The 21,838-nt window shown below is 47.5% G+C and overlaps 1 protein-coding gene across 2 annotated transcripts in view; it reads left to right on the top strand.

Moving 5' to 3' along the window:
* AXL (AXL receptor tyrosine kinase) overlaps positions 1 to 21,838 on the top strand; it is a 71,981-nt gene that overhangs the window by 39,328 nt on the left and 10,815 nt on the right. The window contains exons 5-14 of one of the 2 annotated variants that reach the window (XM_084814976.1): positions 1,799 to 1,879; positions 3,041 to 3,156; positions 5,425 to 5,620; positions 7,471 to 7,610; positions 8,001 to 8,145; positions 8,957 to 8,983; positions 10,472 to 10,601; positions 10,732 to 10,823; positions 12,418 to 12,513; positions 19,569 to 19,646. In XM_084814976.1, coding sequence (XP_084671102.1) covers positions 1,799 to 1,879; positions 3,041 to 3,156; positions 5,425 to 5,620; positions 7,471 to 7,610; positions 8,001 to 8,145; positions 8,957 to 8,983; positions 10,472 to 10,601; positions 10,732 to 10,823; positions 12,418 to 12,513; positions 19,569 to 19,646 — 1,101 coding nt within the window. The remainder of the gene's footprint in view (positions 1 to 1,798; positions 1,880 to 3,040; positions 3,157 to 5,424; positions 5,621 to 7,470; positions 7,611 to 8,000; positions 8,146 to 8,956; positions 8,984 to 10,471; positions 10,602 to 10,731; positions 10,824 to 12,417; positions 12,514 to 19,568; positions 19,647 to 21,838) is intronic. The other variant, XM_084814977.1, reaches the window with a different exon arrangement.

Genomic DNA, 21,838 nt, shown 5'->3' with positions numbered 1-21,838 from the left:
TTTTCTGCATTTCGCGCAACATGCCTACACACTGCCGCCGATACACTAATGTGTCGCAGCACACAGTTTGGAAAGCTCTGATTTAAACTGTGAGCAACTGAGGCTTACCTGGTGAATCATAAGAACCTAAGAAGAGCTCTGCTGGATGAGTCCAAAAGTCCACCCAGTCTAGCATCTTGCCTCCCATAGTAGCCAACCAGATGCCTCCAGGAAGCCTACAAATAGGGACAGGAAATAGCCCTCCTTCACTGCTTCTATCTCCCAAATGCCTTGTGTTTGCAGGTAGAGTGCCATTAAATTGGGAGGTTCTATATATCCGTCATATTTAGCAACTGCTGATATGCCTTTCCTCATCCATGAATTTGTCTAATCCCCTTTTAAAGCTTTCTAAGCTAATGGTTGTCATCAGATCTTGTGTCAGCAAATTCTATAAATCCATGAAGTGTTGTGCAAAGGCCTTCTTATTTATGTTATTTATTGGCCTGCCTTATTTTATATATGCAGCATCAGTGTGAAGTCTGTGTATTATTTTATATTTTCTTTTGTAAACTGCCCCAGGAAGCTTTGCTGAAGAGTGGTATATACATCTTTTATGAATGAATGAATCGTGGCTATGTTCGACTGTGAGCAGAGGGTTCCAGATTCAAATCCTCACTTGCTCACCGGGTGGTCTGGGCCAGCCACTCTGTTTGGGGGAACAGCTGGATACAGGTGTACATAATAATGATGATCAAGATATGAAGGTGCTATTGGAAACCCCCTGGCCCCTCTCATAGGACAGGGTTGAGGGAAAGAATTACTCTTAAACCAGTTCTGGTCTGTAGAACAGTGATGCTAATTTTAACCTAACGTGAGAGCTTTTATTCACATGGTCAGGATGGGAAAAGGATTAAATAATGCTTTCTATTTTATATTTTTTTGCCTTGTGTGCGGAAACTGTTGGCAGAGGTGTGGAGAGCTTTGCCTAAGGGGTTTCTGGCATGCTGTGGAAATCTGTGAGAACATCCCAGGATTGTCCCCAGTGTTGTTTGCCTAACGTTTCTCTGCTTTTAATTTGAAACAGGACAGAGTGTATCTATGTGTGTGAGAAGGCTGCTGTAGGTAACTCTTGAGAAGTCCCTAGTGTAGAGTGTTAGCGTGGGCGTAGGAGAGCTGGGTTAATTCCAGTGCTCAAATTACTGGGAAGGGAGGGGGAATCCTGCCCCCTACCTTCTTCTGTCACTGCCTCCTTAGCTACTGCTTTCTGTTCTGGTGTTCTGGTGTCCCAGAAGGTGTTCTGGGGAACGATTTGCTAAAATTGGTGGGGACTTGGGGTTAGGGCTTATGGGTTTCATTAAGGGTCTGGGTCCTGCCACCCACCCACACTTTCTCCCAGAATTTGAGTTTTCCTTCCACTCAGCTATAAAATCTCTGGTTCTCAGTCTCCTTTCTTGATCTGTAAAATGGGAAGGTTACCAACTTTGCATGGTTGTTTTAATGATTTCTGAAGCAAAGTGAATACTGAGTACCACCCAGTGGTGTATAGGGTTAGACTTGGACCTGGGAGATAAATTTAAGTCTCCACTCAGCCTTGAATTCATTGGGTGACCTTGGGTATGAATAATTATCTCGGAGCTTCAGTTCTCAGTCTATAAACTACAGGAATATCATGAAGGTTCAACATTTTACACTAAGGAGCATAAAATCATGTTGAACTTAAAACTGCAATAGGAATGCTAATAATTGATTTAATTCCAAATGATTACTCCTGATAATTACTAATTAATCAAGTTCACTTATGTCTGCTTTTGCCTCTTAGGTCTGAACCACAGCGCATCGTTCTCATGCGAAGCTCACAATACTAAAGGAGTGAGCACATCTCGAACTGCAGCTGTGAGAGGTGAGAAGTGGTGGCGGAGAGGTGAGGGGGCCAAACTATACAATGATGTTGACTTTAAATGCATCTTTGAATTTAAGGTCCATTTTTTAGAAATGCAAATTGCATCAGCTGTGGGAGGGGCTGATAATTAAGGATCAGAGAGTAGGCATGGAGGGGAATATAACTATTTCCTCCCCTGCTGCAGTTCTGGTGGGAGAAGCTTTAATGAAGCTGGTATTTGATTTGGGTGGTGGGAAACATCCATTGGCTCCAATGGGAGATTTCTTACCAACTCAAATACCAGCTCTTCTGAGGAGGGATTTTCCTCAGGAGCACAACAGGAGAGGAAAGGGTGAAAAAAAAACCCTCCCCTGCTTGCTCTGATAGTTAGCGCTATTTGCATTTTTAAAACCTTATAGTTAAAGTCAAGAGGTATAGAGAGCCAGTGTGGTGTAGTGGTTAGAATGTTGGACTGAGACTTGGGAAATCTGGGTTTAGTCCCTGCTTGGCCATGAAGCTCACTGGATGACTTTGGGGCCAGTCACTGACTCTCATCCTATCCCACCTTTCTAGGTTGTTGTGAGGATAAAAATGGAAAGGAGAGGACTATGTAAGCTGCCTTGGATTCCTTGCCTGAGGAAAAAAGGCGGGATATAAACGTATTATTAAATAAAAATAAAAATAGTTTGGCCCCCCAAGTATGAGCTGCTTTGTATGTGCAGAAAAGCCACATGATACTTTAGAACTGCATGCCTGAATGCTTCTCCATGGCAAAAACTGCCTGCAAGTAGAAAGCTAGCATGCTGGGAGAAGGTTAAGATAACACACTCCTCCCTGAGATGCTAGTTTTCCATCTGCAGGGCTTTCTTGGCATAGATTTAGGAACATGATCAGAATGTATTTATGCATGTGTGTGCATGTATGTGCGAGCAATCATGTGATTATTCTTGACTTCTTCTGCATCATAATAGTAGAGATGAACAAGCCCACAGGAAAGAATCTAAGGCTGCAACCTAAGCATGCATGTACTTAGGAGGATGTCCTATTGAACACAGTGGACCTACATCTGAGAAAACATGCACAAGGACTGTACTGTGAAACAACCCCCTTCTGACTTCCCTAAAGACAGGTAACCTTGCTTTGTGTGGCATCTTACACCTGCTCTCTTCTGTCTCCCCCTAGTGGTACCTGGACGACCATGGGCCTTATCCCTCGTGCATCACACTGACCGCAGCCTAGAGGTGTCGTGGGAGCCTGGGCCCAGTGGTGCCTATGCTCTGGACATCTGCACCATCCAGGTAAAAAAAAGCACTGAGAGCACAGGAGGATTTATGAAAGGCAGGCAGGCAAGGATGCTGGGGCTTAGCTGCTTTGGAGGAGGAACTGTCACTCTCCCACTTCCACTTCCACCCCTGTCATATAAGGGAACTCATCTTATTTTTAGGAGCAATTTCCTGTCCAGCTTCTGCTTCCATCGGACATCCACCCCGCTGCCCCCGCTCCCCTGTCCCGGCTGCATGAAATGTGACATCCCCCCAGCATGGGGAACTGAAAGAGCCTGAGCAAGGGATAGCAGTAGCCAAGAAACAAAACTGATAGCAGAGAGGGAATTTCCGACGTGTGGTCACCCGTGTGACCCCTCTGGGGCCTGGTCTTACTCATGCAGCAGAGGTGGAGGAGTGACCTGCGCCATTTCAGGCTGCAGGTGGGGGCTACCATTTTTAATATTCTCCCACGTAAAGAAACCCAAACAAACACCTGTTCCAAAGCAGAAGTCTGGTACATCTAGGAGAAAGGCTCCAGCCCAGTATTCTGCCCTGTTGTGCTACTTTCCTACATGCTGGGAGTTTTTCATATAGGGGAGCATTTAAAAATGTGATCCAGCACCCACGCTCTGAAGTGGTATGGTCCAGAATTCTACCACCTTGATGTGCTGCAGAGATCAGGCCTTAAAGCCAATCTACCCATTACGCACAATCAGGTGGTAGAATTCTGGATTGTACCACTGCCGACGAGAGGGATTTTTTTTAACGTTCCCCTATGTAAAAAACAAAACAAGAAAACACCATCCCTGCATATAGTAAACTACTACATCAGGGAAAAGGGTTTAACACTCTCCCTGATCTGCTAGTTTGCAATCCCTCTCCTGCAGTCTGTGAAGTTGTACCGTCCAGAATTCTACCATTTCCTTCCGGATAATTGAAGCTTATCGCAGGGGGATGTGACCTCCGTGTAGGAAAGAGCAATGCAATGGGAAACAAGAGATGGGGCTTTAAGTCCCACCCCTGGGGGTGTAAATGTAGCTTCCACGTGGAAAACCCAACCTGTAGAAGAGATGCCGTAGCTGAGTGGTGTGGTAGAGCACACACTTTGCATGTCCAGAGTCTCAAATTCAGTCCCCGCCATCTCAGGGCTAAACTTCATGCTACATTAAATATGTAACATGGCTGATCTTCACCATTTTGTTTACCTTAGTGTAAGTGTGTGAGGCTGATCCGGATCAGGACCACTGCACATGGGTAGAGGAGGTCTAAACCTTTCCACCCAGCCACTTTCTTCGCCCAAATTTGCCCCACTACCATGGGGACTTAAAAAAGAGAAAAAACCTCCATTGGCACCAAGGGAGGGGGGAGGGTTTAGTCCCCACGGGGCTGGGGAATTTGTGGGGTGGAAAGTGGCTGGATGGGAAGGTTTAAAGCTCCCCTACCCATGCACGGTGGCCTGCACTCTTACACTAGGGTAAACAAAATGGTGAGGATCAGCTGCACATTAGCTATTTAACACAGTGTGTAGTTTAGTCCCCAGTTAGCAGGGCTCCCTTTTGGAGGCCTCGGAGAGTGTTTTCCAGTATGGAAATGTGGATACTGGGCTAGATGGACGTGCCCCAACTTAGTGATGAGCACGTGCTTTTGAGCAAGGTGTTGAACCTCTTTCAACCTGAAGGCCAAATTCAATTTCAGGGAAACTCTTAGGAACATACGAACATCGGACGCTGCCGTATACTGAGCCAGACTCTTGGCTCATCTAGCCCAGCATTGCTGACACTGACTGGCAGCAGCTCCCCAGGGTTTCAGGCAGGATTCTTTCCTTGCCCTACCTGGAGAAGCCGGGGATTGAACCTGGGACCTTCTGCATGTGAAGCAGGGGCTCTATCACACTGAGCTATGGCCCCCTCTTGGGGGGCCTCATCACAGCGGTGGGCGGAGCTGAAGGCAAAAAGTGGGTGGGACCAAAATACGCGCATGTGCACACAAGCATATTTTAGGTTAAAGCTCTGATTGCAAATAACTATGCCTTAGGAAAGGCGTTTCAGCCTGCAGGCCTGCGGTTCTCTCCCTGTGCTTTACAGACAGAAGGTCCCAGGTCCAGTTACATCTCCCATCCGAAGGATCTCGGGTCACAGACTTGCGGGGTGGGGAGCCCTCTGCCTGAGATTTCGGAGAACTACTGCCAGTCAGAGGATTGGCTGTGAGGGAGCAATGGTTTGACGTGGTCCGAGGCAGCTTCCCATGTCCCTTGCCCTCCCACCTCCTCCCTCACATTCTTACCCCCACCTCTCTTTCCAGGCCGTGCGCTCGGATGAGGACCTCAGCACTGTGTCTGAGGTGGAACTCTATAACCAGAATCTCCGTGTCCCCCCCTTCACCCACACCCTGGGTGGCTTGGCCCCCTTCACCGTCTACCATGTGCGTGTGTCTTGTCGCTCCAGAGAGGGCAACTCTCCCTGGACCCACTGGGTGGCCATGGAAACACTTGAAGGAGGTGAGCTGGAAGCTGTGGGGAGCTCTGGGAGCCTTGTGTCCTGGATACCTGCTTTGGACATGGGGTGGGGGCAGAGGGTGGGGAGAATGGAACCAAGAATGGATTAGACCAAGGGTAGGCAACTGTTGGGCCTGTGGGCACATTTGGCAATTCAAGAAACTGTCCTGGGCACCACCAGAAAATGTCTGCCGTGGGAGGTGTGGCTAGTCACAAAAGGACAAGTAATCTGCCCAAAAGACTGAGTACAAAGCAGAGGTGGGGTCTGAGCCCAAACACTGCACACCAGAGTGCCACAGAGCTCTCTCTTTATTCACCCGCCCGCCTGCCCCAGCTTACCAGAGAAAAGTGGCAACGGTTCCTTTTTTCTCCCTTCTTTTTTTTCCTTGGTGGCTGGGCATGCTGCAGCAGAAAGCATTGGCCTCTGCCGTCTTCATTTCTCTGAGCCCCATGTGCAGCCAGGAGGCATTAATGGGAAATGAAGATGGCAGCAGCTGGAACCTGTCCCCCCCTTGCTCTGAAGTGATCCCAGCTGCTGCTAAGAAAATGTTCAATAAAAAAAACAAAACTAAAGATGGGGGGGGGGGCATCTCGGCAGGTGCCAGCAAAGGTGTCTGGGGCACCACGTGCATTGCCTACCACGGGATTAGACAAACCCATGAAGGGCAAGGCTGTTAAGGGCTGCTGTGTCTCCAAGTGTGGAATCCAACGGGGTGCTTCCACCCCCACCGGTGCTCTTCTGCTCGGTTGACTGCGTTGCACGAATAGCCCCCACTGATTGCGCAGCGGCGCTTCAGCGCTTCTGGGCCAACCCAAAACAAGCAGAAACGCTCATTTCTGGAAGGAGGCATGTCAGGGGAGCGTGCATAAGGCAGCTCCGCCAACCTTCCTCGTTTCAGAAGTGAGCATTTCCGCTTGTTTCAGGGCTTCCCTTACGAAGCACTGAATCTCCCTTGTGTAAGCGTTGGGTCTCACTTGCACAATGCAGTTGGAGGGTCCCACTGCCTACACAATGGAATCAGCGGAGAGGAAGAGAATCAGCGGAGGCATCAGCGCCCCGTTGCATACTGCCTGTAATGTCTGTATGCTACATCCAGAATAAGAAGCAAGGGCTATTTTCTCCAAGTCCTGCTTGTGGGCTTCCCCTTGGGACATGTGGTGAGCCGCTGTGGGAAACAGGATGCTGGACTAGATAGGCTTTTGGTCTCATCCAGCAGGGTTCTTCTTGCATTTTTATGAACTCATTGATGGGTTTCACTTAGAGGAAGGGTAGTTTGGGAGACAGAAAGATGGAGTGGGGTCTAACATCTGGTTTAGATAGCAGTGGTTTGGAAACCAGGTCTCCTGGGGTGCTTGGTTCTTTCTAGCCATAGTTTATTGTGCAGCAACTTAACATCTGAGCAGGTTCGAGCAGGGGCGAGTAGGATCTGCAGTTCCTCTGGCACATATGCAGGACACCTTACTTGGATTAATTATCCCATAACAGCCTTCATTGTGCTCACAATCAGGATAGTCAACGGGTGCCCTAAAAGGTAGACCAATGTTGTTATCCACAGGGGGACAGTTAAGACAGAAATATAGTAGTTTGCCAAGGCCACTGGGTGAATTCAGAGCTGAGCTAAGATTTGAGCCCTGGACATTGAGCTTATGCTCCTAACCGCTTTACTCTGCCAGCTTTGCTGCATAGCAATGGGAGGAAGAGGATTGGTGGGCTGGACTCCTGTATCGAATGCTGAGGCCTCTGAGGTTGAAGGCAGCTCCCTAAGTGCGTGATGGGCAATGGTCCCACCCCTCGCACATCAGGGGCCAGGGGTGCAGAGCGTTTCTGTGGTAGCCATTCATTTCCATGGCAGTGCCTACAACTGCACCAGAGAACATCATGGCCATTCAAAATGGAAGCTGCACCGTCATACAGTGGGGGAAGCCACAGGGTGACATCAATGGGATCTTACGTGGATACAAGCTGATCTGTCAGAGCGACGACTTGCCAGAGGTGAGCACTCCTTAATCAGGATGGGACCCAGTTCCCAAATGACCCTAAATGAATCTTTGCCATCTCCTACCCCAGCGGTGCAGAACCTCTTTCGGCCTGAGGGCCAAATTCCATTTCAGAGATGCTCTTGGGGGCCACAATCCAGTAGTGGACAGAACCAAAGGCAAAATGGGCAAGCCCCCCTCTCCCCACAATACCAGCAGATTGTAGCTTAAAATTCCTACTGCCAGTAACTTAGCCCTAGAAAAGGCGTTTCAGCCTTGGGGGGAAAACTGCACCAAAGCCAGGAAACCAGCAACTGAGTGGTGGTTTGGGGGAAGGGGGTGGGGCCAGCCATCTTCTCCTGCCTGATGCCTGATGCCTGATGCCTTTGCCACCACCCCCCACTAGGTTGTTGTGGATGTGGGGCTGACGAATGAGACCATCCTGATGCTGAACTCGACAGTACACAATCTGACCGTGCGAGTCGCAGCCTACACGGGTGCAGGGGATGGGCCCTGGAGCAAGGCCATCATGGTTTCCTCCTCAGGCTCCGGTAAGAAATGGGAAGCAGTGGATTATGTTGGGAGGATTCTCATTATAGAAGGCATGGGATGGGGAATGGCATGGGGAACCGGGCCGAGGAAACTCTGTGTGGGTGTCAGGGGTCTGGAAAACAGATGTGGGAGAGAAGAGAAGGTTAAGGGGGTAGGGGATATCTTTACAATGCTCAGAAATTTCAAAACATTGAAGTACCCTTCGGGTCTGAACCAAAACACAGACGTTTAGCAAAAAAGCACTTTTGGAAAAAGAATCAAAGAGATTGGAACCGGAATGATGGAACCACTTAAAGACTATTAAAGATAAATAAAGCTCAGTTTTGGTAGCCAATTATTCCTGCACATCCTTCTAAGAATATCAGGGTGGATAATTTGGCTACCAAAATTACTCTGTTTAAAAAATAGTTCTGAAGTTGTTTCAGCATTCCTGATCCAAACTCTTTGATGATTCTTCCAAAAGTGGATTTTGATCTCCATTCGGTGTTGTTCTTTTTAATTCTGGCCCAGCCTCTGGCTTTCTCCTTTCCAAGAGTGGTTCTGAGTCTGGGAATTCCTCATCTTAGGTCTCATTCTGATATAGTAGAATCCACTGGTTTTAATTTCTGTGCTACTCGGTGTGGCTTTGGAGCCTTGCAGTGTCATAGAATCTAAAGCCAGTTCTAAAACAGGAGCCATGTTTTCGATTTCGGAGTTTTGATTCTCTTCGATGTGCCCCGAAGATGGCCTGCTTCTGATTGAGGCCCTATTTGTAGCAGTCTGGCTGGGCTCCATATTTAAATATGTCATTTACTGGTTTTTCTCTCACAGGTGAAAATCTACCAGAGTCCCAGCCAGGTGAGTGGTGGATTATAGCACTCCCAGTAAGCACTACACATAGATTGGGAGGTTGGGATGGGCAGCATCAGGGAATGAGGCATGGTGCCTTTCCCTTCCAGAATGTTCCAGTTTCAGAGGGCAGGCAATCTACTGGAGCCTGTGGCATGTCAACTTTGAGAGTGTCTGATGTTCTCTTTTTTCAAAATAGCTATTACAGGAAGGGGAAGAGCTGCACCTGTGAGTGTGCAGGGGTGGCTAGTTGCTTTGTGCAGGTGGGCTGCGCCAATGTGGATTGGCCCCCATATACTTAAAACTAAGAAAGGGAGAATGAACTAGTGTAAAACTCTGTGTGTGTTTGTGTATACAAAAGAGATCACACCCTTCCCCACTTTGCAAGAATTATCTTGTGCAAGGGGGATTGTTGCTGGAACAGAAAGATACAGCTGCAAAGGAGTGCTTCTGTGTGGATCTCCTGCTGCCCAATCCTTTGCTTTACAGGCATGATCTCAAAGCTATTTTGACTCACTTTCCCTTTTCTGTACAATGGGTTCCTGCTGTAGATAACTCTGACCCCTTGGCTCTGCCCACTACGACCCCTTGGCTCTACCTATCATTAGTTGCCCTGCCCTCCACCCCGCCATTCCCAGTGGGCACCAGCCACTACTGTGTGTGAGTGTGTGTGTGTGTGTGTGTGTGTATGTGTGTGTGTGTGAGAGAGAGAGAGAATGAGAGAGAATGTTCCTGCTGGTGGGAAGGAAGATGGGACCATGGCAAAGATTTAATATTTACCTTCCATCCCTGTTCCCATTGAACATATCTTTCCAAACAAAGAGAGGGATCTGGGTTAGAGAGTCTGAGCATCTCTACACCAGCCTAAACTCCTGCATTTAAAAGGGGGCTTACTGCTTCCGTTTTAAATGCAGGATCACAACAGACTCCCCTTACACGTGCTTCCTTTCCCCGCTCCCCTTCCCCCTCCTTCTCCCCCTTATCTGAGTCTTCCATATGTTTCATTGGTCTAGCTCCTCTTCTTGTCGCTTTTACTTTTCAGGGGGGCGGGGAGGATGGGGCGGATGGACAGACTCAATCGGAACACAAGCGGGGTAATTCAATAGCTTATTATCTCTGAATTTTTAAAAAATGGAATAAGGGTCATTTAGTGCGGGAGATGCCCTGGAGGTTGATGACATCATCTAAATGTCCCGCAAACTTCCTTGACTGAGCAATCTCAATAGCAGGATAAAAGCTCTATGTGAAAAAGCCCTCTGTAAGGGGTACTGACTTCAAACAAGAGGTTGTAAAGTGTTGATGATAGAGGTGAACCAGACGGGTAGCCCAGGAAGTGGGATTATACTTCATCTTACCTTCAGGGTTATATCTGGCCCCGAATTTGCTTACTAGATTCCCTCCTTTCTGTTCTTCCAGTACAAGCAGTGGCAGGGAAGGGGGGCTGAGTATCATACTGGATGGGCTCCACCCATTAACCATTGCCACTCTTCTCCACAGTAGGACTCTCCACCCCTGCCTTCTCCTGGCATTGGTGGTACGTGGTGATTGCTGTAGCCACAGCCTTCGCTGCTGCTGCCTTCATCACCATCTTCTTGGCCCGGAGGAGGAGGAAGGAAACCCGCTATGGGTAAGCAGAGAACAGACACCAGGACATGACCCTCTAGGAAAGACAGACTACAATAAGTAGATGGGCTGGGCCTGAGCAGGATCCTTCTTCTGTTTCATTGCCTCTTTCTGTCCATCTGTCCGCTCTTCAGGGAGGCATTTGAACCCAGCATGGAACAGGGAGAGCTGGTGGTTCACTACCGCGTCCGCAAATCCTACAGCCGTCGTACCACTGAAGCCACTTGTGAGTGTCATGGAAGGAGTGGGTCTCTCGTTCCCAACTATCCAGCATGCATTCAGCCCATGACTTGTGGCCCAAGATACAGCAAGGAATGTTCCCATCTCCATCAGAGTTATAGGGTGCTCCCAGTATGTAGACATCTCCTAGCACAAGTTCATCCTCAGACATTAACCACTGCGTCTTTAAGCCCTAATTTCACCCGTCCTCTTGCCTGCCTTCTTCCCAAGTCTTGTCTTTTGCCTCAGGTATGGCTGCAGCTCCTCCCCTTCTTCTTGTCAAGGTGTGCTTTGGCCATGTGACAGTTTGGTATTTCAAAGCTGCTTTGAACAATATCTGAAAAAGTGGGAGATAAACAATAATAAATCATTGTTCTTGGTGGGTAGAGCCTGAGATCCCTTCCTCCCAGGTCCCACGATCACCCCCTCTAATAGTAAACGTAGGTGGTGAGTGCTGACAGTTGCGTGGCAAATACAGGACCACTGAGAAAGGAAGGAGGCATCAGCATGCTCAGGGAAGCTCCAAGATTTGCAGAAGTTAAAAAAAAAAAAACTTTTAAAAAGCGCCAAAGAGCCCCAAACAGCCCAAAGATGACTCAGTGGACTCAATAGCCATGGAGTGTTGAGTGTCCATTGTAGAAGCAAACAGGAAAACTTGGAGTTGGGGAATTAAATGGAGTCTCCTGGAGGACGGCATGGGTAGCTGGAACTCTGAACAGGAGCACTCCTGTTAGAGGGTAGTGAGGATACGCTGCAACATTTTGTTGCAGGTCCCTCTTGTTGAAAGCTATACTCTCAGAGCATTGCAGAAACTGTGGCTCTGAACCCTAGCTTAAATCAGGGCCTAGGCCCTCGTATAAATTGTATCTAATACATTCAGGGATGTATTAGCCGGATCCATGTTGCCAAGTTCTATTGAAAGGCAAGGCATAGTCTGCTGAGTGGGTGAATGGAAGCTGGAGTCAAAGTACAAGGAGACAGGTCAGCCATAGGTCAAGTAGCTGGTTAAGAGAGATCAATGCCAGGTCAGGGGAGTCTGTCTACGGCGGCGGAGTCCTGGCTTGCTTGCCTTAGTCAATGACTGAACGTCCAAGAGTGGGAGGCTTGGCCTAACTTGAAAGAGCTTCCATAGGGCTCCCGGCCAATCGGAAAACTGGGCTGGAAGCCAATCAGGGCCTGAGAGATGCTATCAGCAGCCGCGGACGTAAACGGCTAGTGCAGGCGTGGGCAACTTGTGGCCCTCCAGATGTTTTGGCCTACAACTCCCTCTAGTCCTAGCCAGCATGGTGAGGGATGATGGGAATTGTAGGCCAAAATGTCTGGAAGGCCACACGTTGCCCACCCCCGGGCTAGTAGTGCTTCATGGATGGCCTACTGGTTGAGGCTGCTGTCTGTGTGCTTGAGGGGTCCTGATTCTAGTTCTGTAAGGGTCCAAACATCTGATAGCTCAACCCTCCTCAAGCTGCATACACAAACTAGGCCTCCTCCTCATCTAAGCCCCCTGTCAAACCTCCAGATTTCACTCTGTGCCACAGATAAGACTTGGAAGTTTAGGCCGTGTAATGTGTCGTGACATCTTCTCTTCCCTTTTCTTCCTACAGTGAACAGTCTGGGCATCAGTGAAGAGCTGAAGGAGAAACTGAGGGATGTGATGATTGATCGCCACAAGGTGGCACTAGGGAAGACACTTGGTGAAGGTATGTTACCTTGGCAACTGGAGGAAGACTCCCAGTTGTGGCCCTTGCCCAAAGAAAAGTGGTCAGCCAGTAGGCCCTATAGGTTCAGTATGGACAGAGATGTGTCAGGAGATCCTTTGAGCCAAATGGGGTCATCAAGCCAACAGCCATAAACAGCCAAGAGAGTAAACATCTAAGTGACCAACAGAGTATGCCACCATTTTGGCTGCTACATGCCCTAAGGCCTTTATTTTCTTAGGAGCTTTGTCTCCAACCCAACATTCTCCTTCATGAGAGGGGTGGATATGGTTGGAGCACCAACATGGAAAGTTCAGGTGCTAATTTTTCTTTCCATCTTTCCTCTCCTTCCTGTTTTCCTAGAGTTCATATTTTCCTATCCAAAATTGGTGCCTGCTTCATTACAAATAACCATCAAAATAACAATTAATTTTTAACATTTTTATACAGTACCACCAATGTTCATGTTGCTCTATACTAAACCAGGGTGGTGGGGAGGGGATGGAAGAGGCAGGAGTACTAAGAGATGAATTTGAGCAAATGCAGTTACACGTATGTAGTAGGTGTTTAGGGATTAAGCCACTAGTTTTTAATTCTAGGAAGGGTCCTTGGGAGCGGGGGCATGAAGAACCCATGAAGGATGTGTGTGTGTGTACAGTACGTTTATAGCAAGGCCTAGGATTCTGAGGCAAATGGAGCTCTCAAAACCACTGTCTATTCTCTTTGAGAAATCATGGAGGACGGGGGAAGTGCCAGATGACAGAAGGAGGGCTAATGTTGTCCCTATCTTCAAAAAGGGTAAAAAGGAGGAACCTGGGAACTACAGACCAGTCAGTCTGACATCAATCCCTGGGAAAATTCTGGAGCAGATTATAAAGCAATCCATCTAGAAGCACCTTGAAAACAATGCAGTGATTACTCGAAGCCAACATGGATTTGTCAAGAGCAAGTCCTGCCAGACGAATCTGATCTCATTTTTTGATTAAGTAACCTCCCTTGTGGACTGTGGGAATGCTGTAGACATAATATACCTCGACTTCAAAGCTTTCGACAAAGAGCCCCATGATATCCTGATGAGCAAACTAGCTCAAAGTGGGCTAGATGAAACAGTGATCAGGTGGATCCACAGTTGGCTACAGAATCAGACTCAAAGAGTGCTTATCCATGGGATCTTCTCAAACTGGGGAGGGGTACCGCAGGGCTCAGTCCTGGGCCCAGTGCTCTTCAACATTTTTATTAATGGAGGAGGAGGTGCAGGGAACACTGATCAAGTTTGCAGATGACACAAAATTGGGCAGGATAGCTAATACCTTGGAAGACAGAAACAAAATTCAAAGTGATCTTGACTGTGAGAGCAATACAACAATGGAACCAGTTACCTAGGGAGGTAGTGGGCTCTCCCACACTGGAGGCATTCAATATGAGGCTGGACAGCCATCTGTTGGGGATGCTCTGACTTGGATTCCTGCAATGAGCAGGGGGTTGGACTCAATGGTCTTCTAGGCCCCTTTCAATCCTACTATTTTATGATTCTATGAGCCTTCCTCCTCCCAACAGCCTGGTGGGTTGGATGGCTCCTAGCAGAGGACCTTTGTTGATCCACATTGGATTTGTGAAACGGGGGGGGGGGAGTGATTGCTCCTTCTCTTGCTCCATCATCCTGACCTGGTTTGGGAAGACCTGCTGCTTTGTTCTCATGACAGTGCCCTGTGCGAGGTTTTAGGAGGGGGTCAAAGGTGTCCTGTTCTATGCCTGTTGGATTAGTGCCCTAGTTCAAAGACCCCACATGCAGCAAGTAGGGTCTGTGCATGTTCACCTGTGGAACCAACTATTGGTGTGTATGTTGGGAGGGGCTCAAGGCAAAAGAACTTCAGAAGAGGGGGTCAAGTTCAAAAAGTTTGAGAAATGCAGGGAAAGGCCCAAGCCTTTAAGGAAAATGTGGGATTTGAAAAGGGAGCAGGGAAGAAAGATGTGGTGCACCCCACAGGTGTCATGAGAGGGAGTTCCTTCCAGGCCTAAGAGAGAGAACTGTCCTTCACATCTCCAGCAAAGAGACACTTTTTGCATACATAGGAAGACACTGATGTGCCCCTGCCTGACTCATAATGAACCTGTGTTTTCCAAAAATTGACAACCCCCCCCCCCCACAAATTTTGCAAAATGATCACAGGGAAAACAAAAAAAGAAAAAAACAAATTGCATGACTGAAATAAGGATTTGGAAATACACGGGTTTACTGGTATTGCATAATGATCTATTTCAGTCTCTGGGACTTCTCATAGAGTTTGATGACCCTTTGAATTCTAAAATTCATGGCTTGCTAAACATACTTCTTTCCTAGAGCAGGGAATAGAAACTCTGACTTACAACCAGAGGACAGGGAGGGAGGGCAGGACTTCATTTGAACCCAAGTCTGAGCTCTCAGTGGACCACAGTAAGAAAAAGAGTGCTTATTAGTATGTGGAGTCTGCTTTTCCTTACCACTGAGTAACCCAGGCCATCCTCACCAACTTCAACTATGAGAAAAGCTTCCAAGACAAACAGCATAAGAAATTAATTGCTGAATGAGAGACAGGGCAATCCCCCTATTTCCTTTCCTGATTAATTTCCATAATAATTAATATCATGTAGCACTACGTGCTGGATGAACAGCCCAGAGTGCAGCAGAAATGCGGAAAGACAAAGGCCTGTTTTGCTCATTTGGGTCGAAGGGCTGGCAGGGTTTCTTTCTCAGCCTCACTTAGGAAGTAAAAAAGTTTCCTCCAAGAACAGCTGGGATTAGTTTGGAAGCATCTGGAAAGCAAAAATGGAAAGGCCCCTGGCGACGGATGGCACATATGTTCCCCCTTGAACATTTCCATCCATCCATCCATCTCTTTCTTTCTTTCTTTCTTTCTTTCTTTCTTTCTTTCTTTCTTTCTTTCTTTCTTGCATCTGCCCTTTTTCATGGAAGCAGCAAGTCAGTGGGAAAGAGTTCCATAGCCTGAACATCCATCTAGACAGTCTGTTGGGAAGATTCCTGGTCAGCAACTACTACTCTTGGCAAGCCTCAAACTCTGCCCCTTAAAGTGGCTTTCCAACAAATTATGTGGCCACAGATGCCACTTTCTCCCCATCTTCTTCCCCCCAGATTGTTTTTTGGAGGGCCAAAGGATACCTCTCCAGGGGTTGCATGTAGCTCAGCGGCTGCCAGTTGCTAACCTTTATGTTAGATGTTTAGGTTATCCTCTCTTAGGACATGATGTTAGATTGATTTTCAGACTTTCTACCCCATGGTGAACCTTTTCCACACTGATCTGTCTTCTGAGGAGCCCCTGCACTTCTGACATGGAGACCCTGTGTATTGCAAGGGATTCTGGGCCACCTTCTAAGATGCACTCACAGCTCTGCCAAGGCACAATCCAGACCTAGAAGGTGCCCAGCCTTCCCAGCAGTGATGCATAAACTGCTTTGCAAGGATGTTTGTTTGCTGTTACAGGTCTTCTCAGCATGGAACACCTCATATGGTTCTGAGGAGCTCCAGGATATGGGGGAATACTAGTAGAAAATCACTGGATTCATTTGGTCCCTTCCAGTCCCACGATTCTGTAAAGAAAAAAAAAACTGAATGTAAAATTAAAGCAGGCGGCTAAAAATGAACAAGATTGGATCCAAAACACAGTGGCATATTTAGAAGATTTTGCAAAAGTTGGGACCCAAAACGGAGAAGAATCCAGAAGTACATATCACTAAAAATTAATACTGAGAAATGGGGAGAGAGGAAAAGGAAAAGGTGGCAGACGATTTTGATGTGAGGGAAAATAATAAAATAGTACACCCAGTTCTAGGATTCTGTACTTCTCCTGGCAGCTGAACATACAACTTTTCTTTCGCAAAGCACGTTTCAGAGATCAGTTCCTCAATGAAGGGTTGCTGAGGCTCAAGCCTAACCTGATCACTTCCTCTGCTTTGGAAGCTTTGATCTCAAACCCCACACGGGTAGTGCTCTGATTGGTGGCATCTCAGTGGAGACAGGAAAAGCACTTTGCACATGCTCAGAGGCACTCTCTTATTTATTCTTGCTTCCCATTTTCCTGGGCTGAAGCTTGACGTTGGAAATCGATTCCAGGCGTAACACCCCAGTTCACAGTTAATCCTGCTCTCACCTTTTCCTGCCATACATTATGTGTCCCCCACATATATTTGGGAGGGGGGTGTCACTGAGTGAATGCCTGTAGGCCCCAACCCATTTTTGCACAGATCCCATGCCTTGGGATTGTCCCTTGAATGCCCTAGATTTCAGAAGGAGCAGCGGCGGCGGTTGGACTGAGCCAGGCACGGAAAGTCTGATTGAGTCCTGAAATGTCAGCAGCTGGCTCGGTTCTTCAAGCGTTCGCGTCGCGTGCTGAAGCCCTTGCAAGACTCATGTTCTTCTGCCCCAGGAGGGAGCAGGGAAATGGATTTCCCACCTGCCTGCGTTTCCTATCCGGCCAGATGCTTCTGCTCCTGCCAGGGCAAACCCCACGTGACTGCCAGATAGAGACGGATGATTATATCAGCGACCTCATTTGCCATCTAGCAGCTTTTGATGGTGGAGAAGGGTAGACTCCCCCTGCCCCCTTCAACTTGGGCCCTATACGAAGCAATGTAAGAAGAACTCTGCTGGACCAAGCCAACGTTCCACCTAGCCTAGCATTGTGCTTCCAACAGGGGACTGCCAGATGCCTCTAGGAATCCCACAGACAGCGCAGGAATGCAGTAGCTCTCCCCAGCTGTTGCTTCCTCCCCGCCTCCAGCATCTTGCATTCAGAGGGTATACTGCCTCGAGATGCACAGGCTCCATTTTAGCCAATAGCCATGGACAGATCTCTCCACTGTGAATTGCATCCCACCCTCATTTAAAGCCATCAAACCCAGTGGCCCTCAACATATCTTCTGGCAGTAAATACTATGTATTGTGTTAATTTTACAGACCCAAACCTGTAAAGTCTGCCTGATTTGAAAGTAGTGGCGGGGTAGTGGGGGAGCTTCCAATGGCTGCATTCTCCATTACCCATATATATTTGTAGGTTTTTTCCCCTCTCTTGTGGGTAATTTGCTTCTGATTTTTCAACAGCTTGCACACACATGTTTTTGCCATTATTGAAATCCCCCCCATACCACCAAAGTTCTCATCCCCCTGGAGTTGTCAGACACGAGAGCTATCCAGTACCTTGTGTTTGCGCCACATCGTAAATGTGTTTGCATTTGGTGCATTGAATCATGACAGGACAAAACTGCATGGGAATTAGAGATGTACAGCAGTGGTGGCGGGAGTGGTGGGGACTTCCTTGTCAGAGTAGAGCTTTCTTTGTTTCCCATTAAATTCCTGGGATTTTTGCCTGAGCAGAAGCTTCCACAAAAATTACAAGCTGACAAAAATGATTTACTAGCTGGCCTGACTAGATTAATAACATGCAAGCCTAAAGAGAAAAGAACCAATTTTTGTAAAACTTCTCTGGCTGGTTGCCTAGAGGTGATTTTCTACACACTACAGATGAGGAGACTATTTACAAACCTGGGCTAAAATCACAGTCATTTCCACAACTGAATGTAGCTGCCATTTAACCTGATCTATCCCACTTTCTATCTGGTATATCACTTCCCTTCTGTTCAAGGCAGATTGGCTCTAGTTAGGTTGCTGCCCTAGGCAAAAATGAAGTTTGCCATTCCACCCTGCATCATGTTGTTTCAGGGTGTGTGAGTTGTGTTTCTTCTTTAAGGGTTTTCCCTGTTTCTTACTCCTTTTCCCCTGTTCCATAAGATTATATATGTACTATTTATTCATTTAAAATACTTGCACTGCTGCCTCTTAATCACAGGGTTTCAAGAGGGGGCTAACATATCTAACAATATACATTTCTCAACAACAAAACAGGAAAAAAATAGCAAAAACATCAACAGTTTTGATCACTGAGAGCCAGTGTAGTGTAGTGGTGAGAGTGACGGACTGGGAGCCGGGAGATCCGGGTTCTAGTCCCCACTTGGCCATGGAAGCTCACTGGGTGACTTTGGGCCAGTCACAGACTCTCAGCCCAACCTACCTCACAGGGTTGTTGTTGTGAGGATACAATGGTGAGGAGGAGGATAATGTAAGCTGCCTTGAGTTCCTTGCGAGAGGGAGAAAGGCGGGGTATAAATGCAATAAATAAATAAATAAACACATCACAATTCAGCAGCATCATACTGTCTTCAAGGCTGAGGTGGACATGGTTGTTTTCAGTTTTCTTTTGAAGGTCAGCAGAGACGGGGATTGGGGCAGATTGGGGGAAGGAATTCCAAAGGCAAGGTGCCACAGCCAAGAAGGCTCTGCTTCTTGTTGCCACTTGCCTCACCTCAGGAGCCTCTAAAGGCAAGCTTAATAGTTGGGCAAGTTTGTGCGAGAGCAGCTAGTCCTTTGGGTATCTTGGTCCCAAGTGAATGGACCGAGGGGAAGGGTCTACAGTGGTTGAAAGGATGGAGAGTGGAATGCACCTGTCCCAGACCTTGTTATTTCATGTTTTGGGGTGGAACAACTGTGGTGCCTCCTGAGAAGGCTTGAATTCTGCCATCCCAGGTGTACCACCTATTACAGCCTTCCCCAACCTGCTGCTCTCCAGATGTGTTGGACTACAACTGCCATCATCCCCAGCCAGCATGGGCAATGGCCTACTGCATTGGGCTAGCACTGCCCTACAGTATTTCTTTCTCACTGAGGTTTCCAAAGCAAATGTATTTGCGACTAGAAGAGAAAGTTAAGCCCGTGTAGGAGAGACAGGGTGATATAGTGGTTAGGGTGTTGGCCTGCGCCGGGCAGACCCACATTCAAATCCCCACTCAGCCATGAAGGTCACCTTGGGCCACTAAATCACTAAACCTTAGCCCAACATCCTTCACAGGGTTGTTGTGAGGGAAAAAATGGAGGAAGGGGGAAGCCAGGAAAGCTGCTCTGTATGTTTCTTGGAGGACAAGCAGGGTAAAGGTGACTTGAACTACACTCCTGACTGTTCTCTTTTTCTTGCTCATAAGGCTTTGTTTCCTTTTCTTTTTGGTCTCTGCAGGAGAATTTGGCTCCGTCATGGAGGGGCAACTCAGCCAAGATGGGGCAGTTCTTAAAGTCGCCGTTAAAACCATGAAGAGTAAGTAGTAGAAAGAGGAGGTTTCTGATTCTTCCTCTGCACCTTGCCCAATAATTCTGGGGCCACAGCTCTAGCGCCATCCTCCATTTCTAAGCAGAGAGATCCTGGGGCTAAAGCACCTTGCGAAGATCCTCCTCTGTTTGGAACTGCTCCCCCCTGGTCCAGGATGTATTGGGACAGGCTGTGGTTACTCCAGCTGTGAAGAAATGTCACTCTGCATGTGTCCAGAGACCTTTCTTCAGCTTCACACCTTCCAGGGCAAAACCCTGGCATTGAATAACAGGTTCTGGAGCTGGTTCCTGGAGATGCCTGGAAAATTCAAGGCATTCCCTAATCCAACTTGGGGAAAGATTGTTTGTGACGAGGTTGCTGCTGCTTTTCAGGCAGGGTCCCTCCTGGGCCTTCAACAGCTACGTAACAGGCAGAAATTCAGTCTGGCTTTCAAAATGTTGGCATATCTGTGCTGGGAAGGAAGCTTCCCCTGTTGAATTCCTACCTGTGGTGCAGCTGCTAAAGGCCCACAAGCTCTGACTCTACAAATCTTAGGGAAATTACTCCTTTCTGGCAACACACGATGGACCTGGAGGGCTGGGGCCTGGTGTCTGTTATGTATCATGACATCTCCCTTTTGCAGGAACACTCACGGTATGAAATAGTATTTCTGGAACAGAGAAAGAGACACCAAAGTAAAGGGCAGCATATCTGTGGTCTGTTAGGGGTGCCTATGTTCCTTGCCTCCATGCATGCTCTTATATATTTTGTAAATGTATTTTATTTATATTTATTTTAATATATTTAAAAATATTTTATACCACCTGTCATATACAACATATCAAGATGGTGTACCACAATAACATGACAATATAAATATCCATGATAGCTAAAACAAAGCCCAACTATATAGCTGTAGGCCATAAACTAAAAATAGTAATGATGGGAATCATAAGTCAGTAAACGCTGAGGCATGTAAAGAAGTTTTCAACATGCACCTGAACTTGGGTGTTCCAGAGAGTGGGGGGCCGCCATGGAAAAAGCACTCTTCCTGGTTGTTGCCAGATGGACATATGCTGGATGCAGCACAGCCACAAATGAACCAGATATTTAAGCAATGATGTTAAAGGTTTTTCTACATGAAGCTTTTAACCCACACCTTTATTGAGGCTTCTGCTTCTAGATTCTTTGCAGGATTAAGCTCAGGTCCTTTACATGCTTTTTCCCCTCAGGGTTTTTCTTTCTCTGCTTTTCTATACATTCCATTATACAACCACTAGGTGGCACTGTGGTGTGGCAGAATTGTATAATTACGTGAGATTTCTATGGTGTTACAGAGGCTGTTCGGAAAAAATACGACACTTCCCTCGTTACGCTAATGGTCGCACAAACTACTGTGAGTGAGCGATCATGAGCACACAATAAAAGTCTCATGTAGAAAGGCTCTAAGTCTCCAGTGCTCCAAAGAAGGCCAAACCCATAACACTACCCTTGGAACTTCTCAGCGCTTTGGGAAGTGGGGAACAAATGTCTCCCTGCAGTTTCTTCACACACACAGTCACAGTCGCGTGCGCGCACACACCTGGCATTAGCCCCCTCCCTTTCACTTGGGTGTAGCCTCTCCCATTCAAAACACTCAAGACAGTTCTCCAGTTTCTTCACTATTTCTTCACTATTACGCCCATTGAGGAAACACCTGCCAGTCATTCTGCCCCATTAACGAGCAATCTCCCTAAGTAAGGAAGGTTAGCCAGTCACTGGAACAGCACAGCTGCCTGTAAGATGTAACACTTGCAAGGCATGCCCGCTTTTTTTTTTGCAGACACATCCACAGTCATGTGCGTAGCCGCATAGACCCATATTGGCAGCTCTGTGGGAGCTTCTACACCCTCTGTGCCTTATGGTTCCCAGCAAGTTCTCTTATGATTCCTGGATGTATTTCCCATCTCCTTGACTAACTTCTACACAGAGAGATACTGCTGGGGCCATCTCTCAGGAGTAGCAAAGCAAGCATCCAGACGATCCCGGGTTCAACCCCTGTCATTTTCACGTACGGCTTGGAAAAACTCCGGTCTGAAACGCTGGGAAGCTACTGTCAGTCAGTGGAGAGCAGCCTTGCCCAACCTGGGGCCCTCCAGATGTGTTGGACCACAACTCCCATAATCCCCCAGGCACTGCCCACTTTGTGCTGTGGCCCCACC

This window comes from Heloderma suspectum, chromosome 10 (assembly GCF_057233095.1).
Source record: "Heloderma suspectum isolate Gila_16-S chromosome 10, 16-S_ref, whole genome shotgun sequence".
Classification (NCBI taxonomy): domain Eukaryota; kingdom Metazoa; phylum Chordata; class Lepidosauria; order Squamata; family Helodermatidae; genus Heloderma; species Heloderma suspectum.
This window is presented reverse-complemented; position numbering and strand designations above follow the sequence as displayed.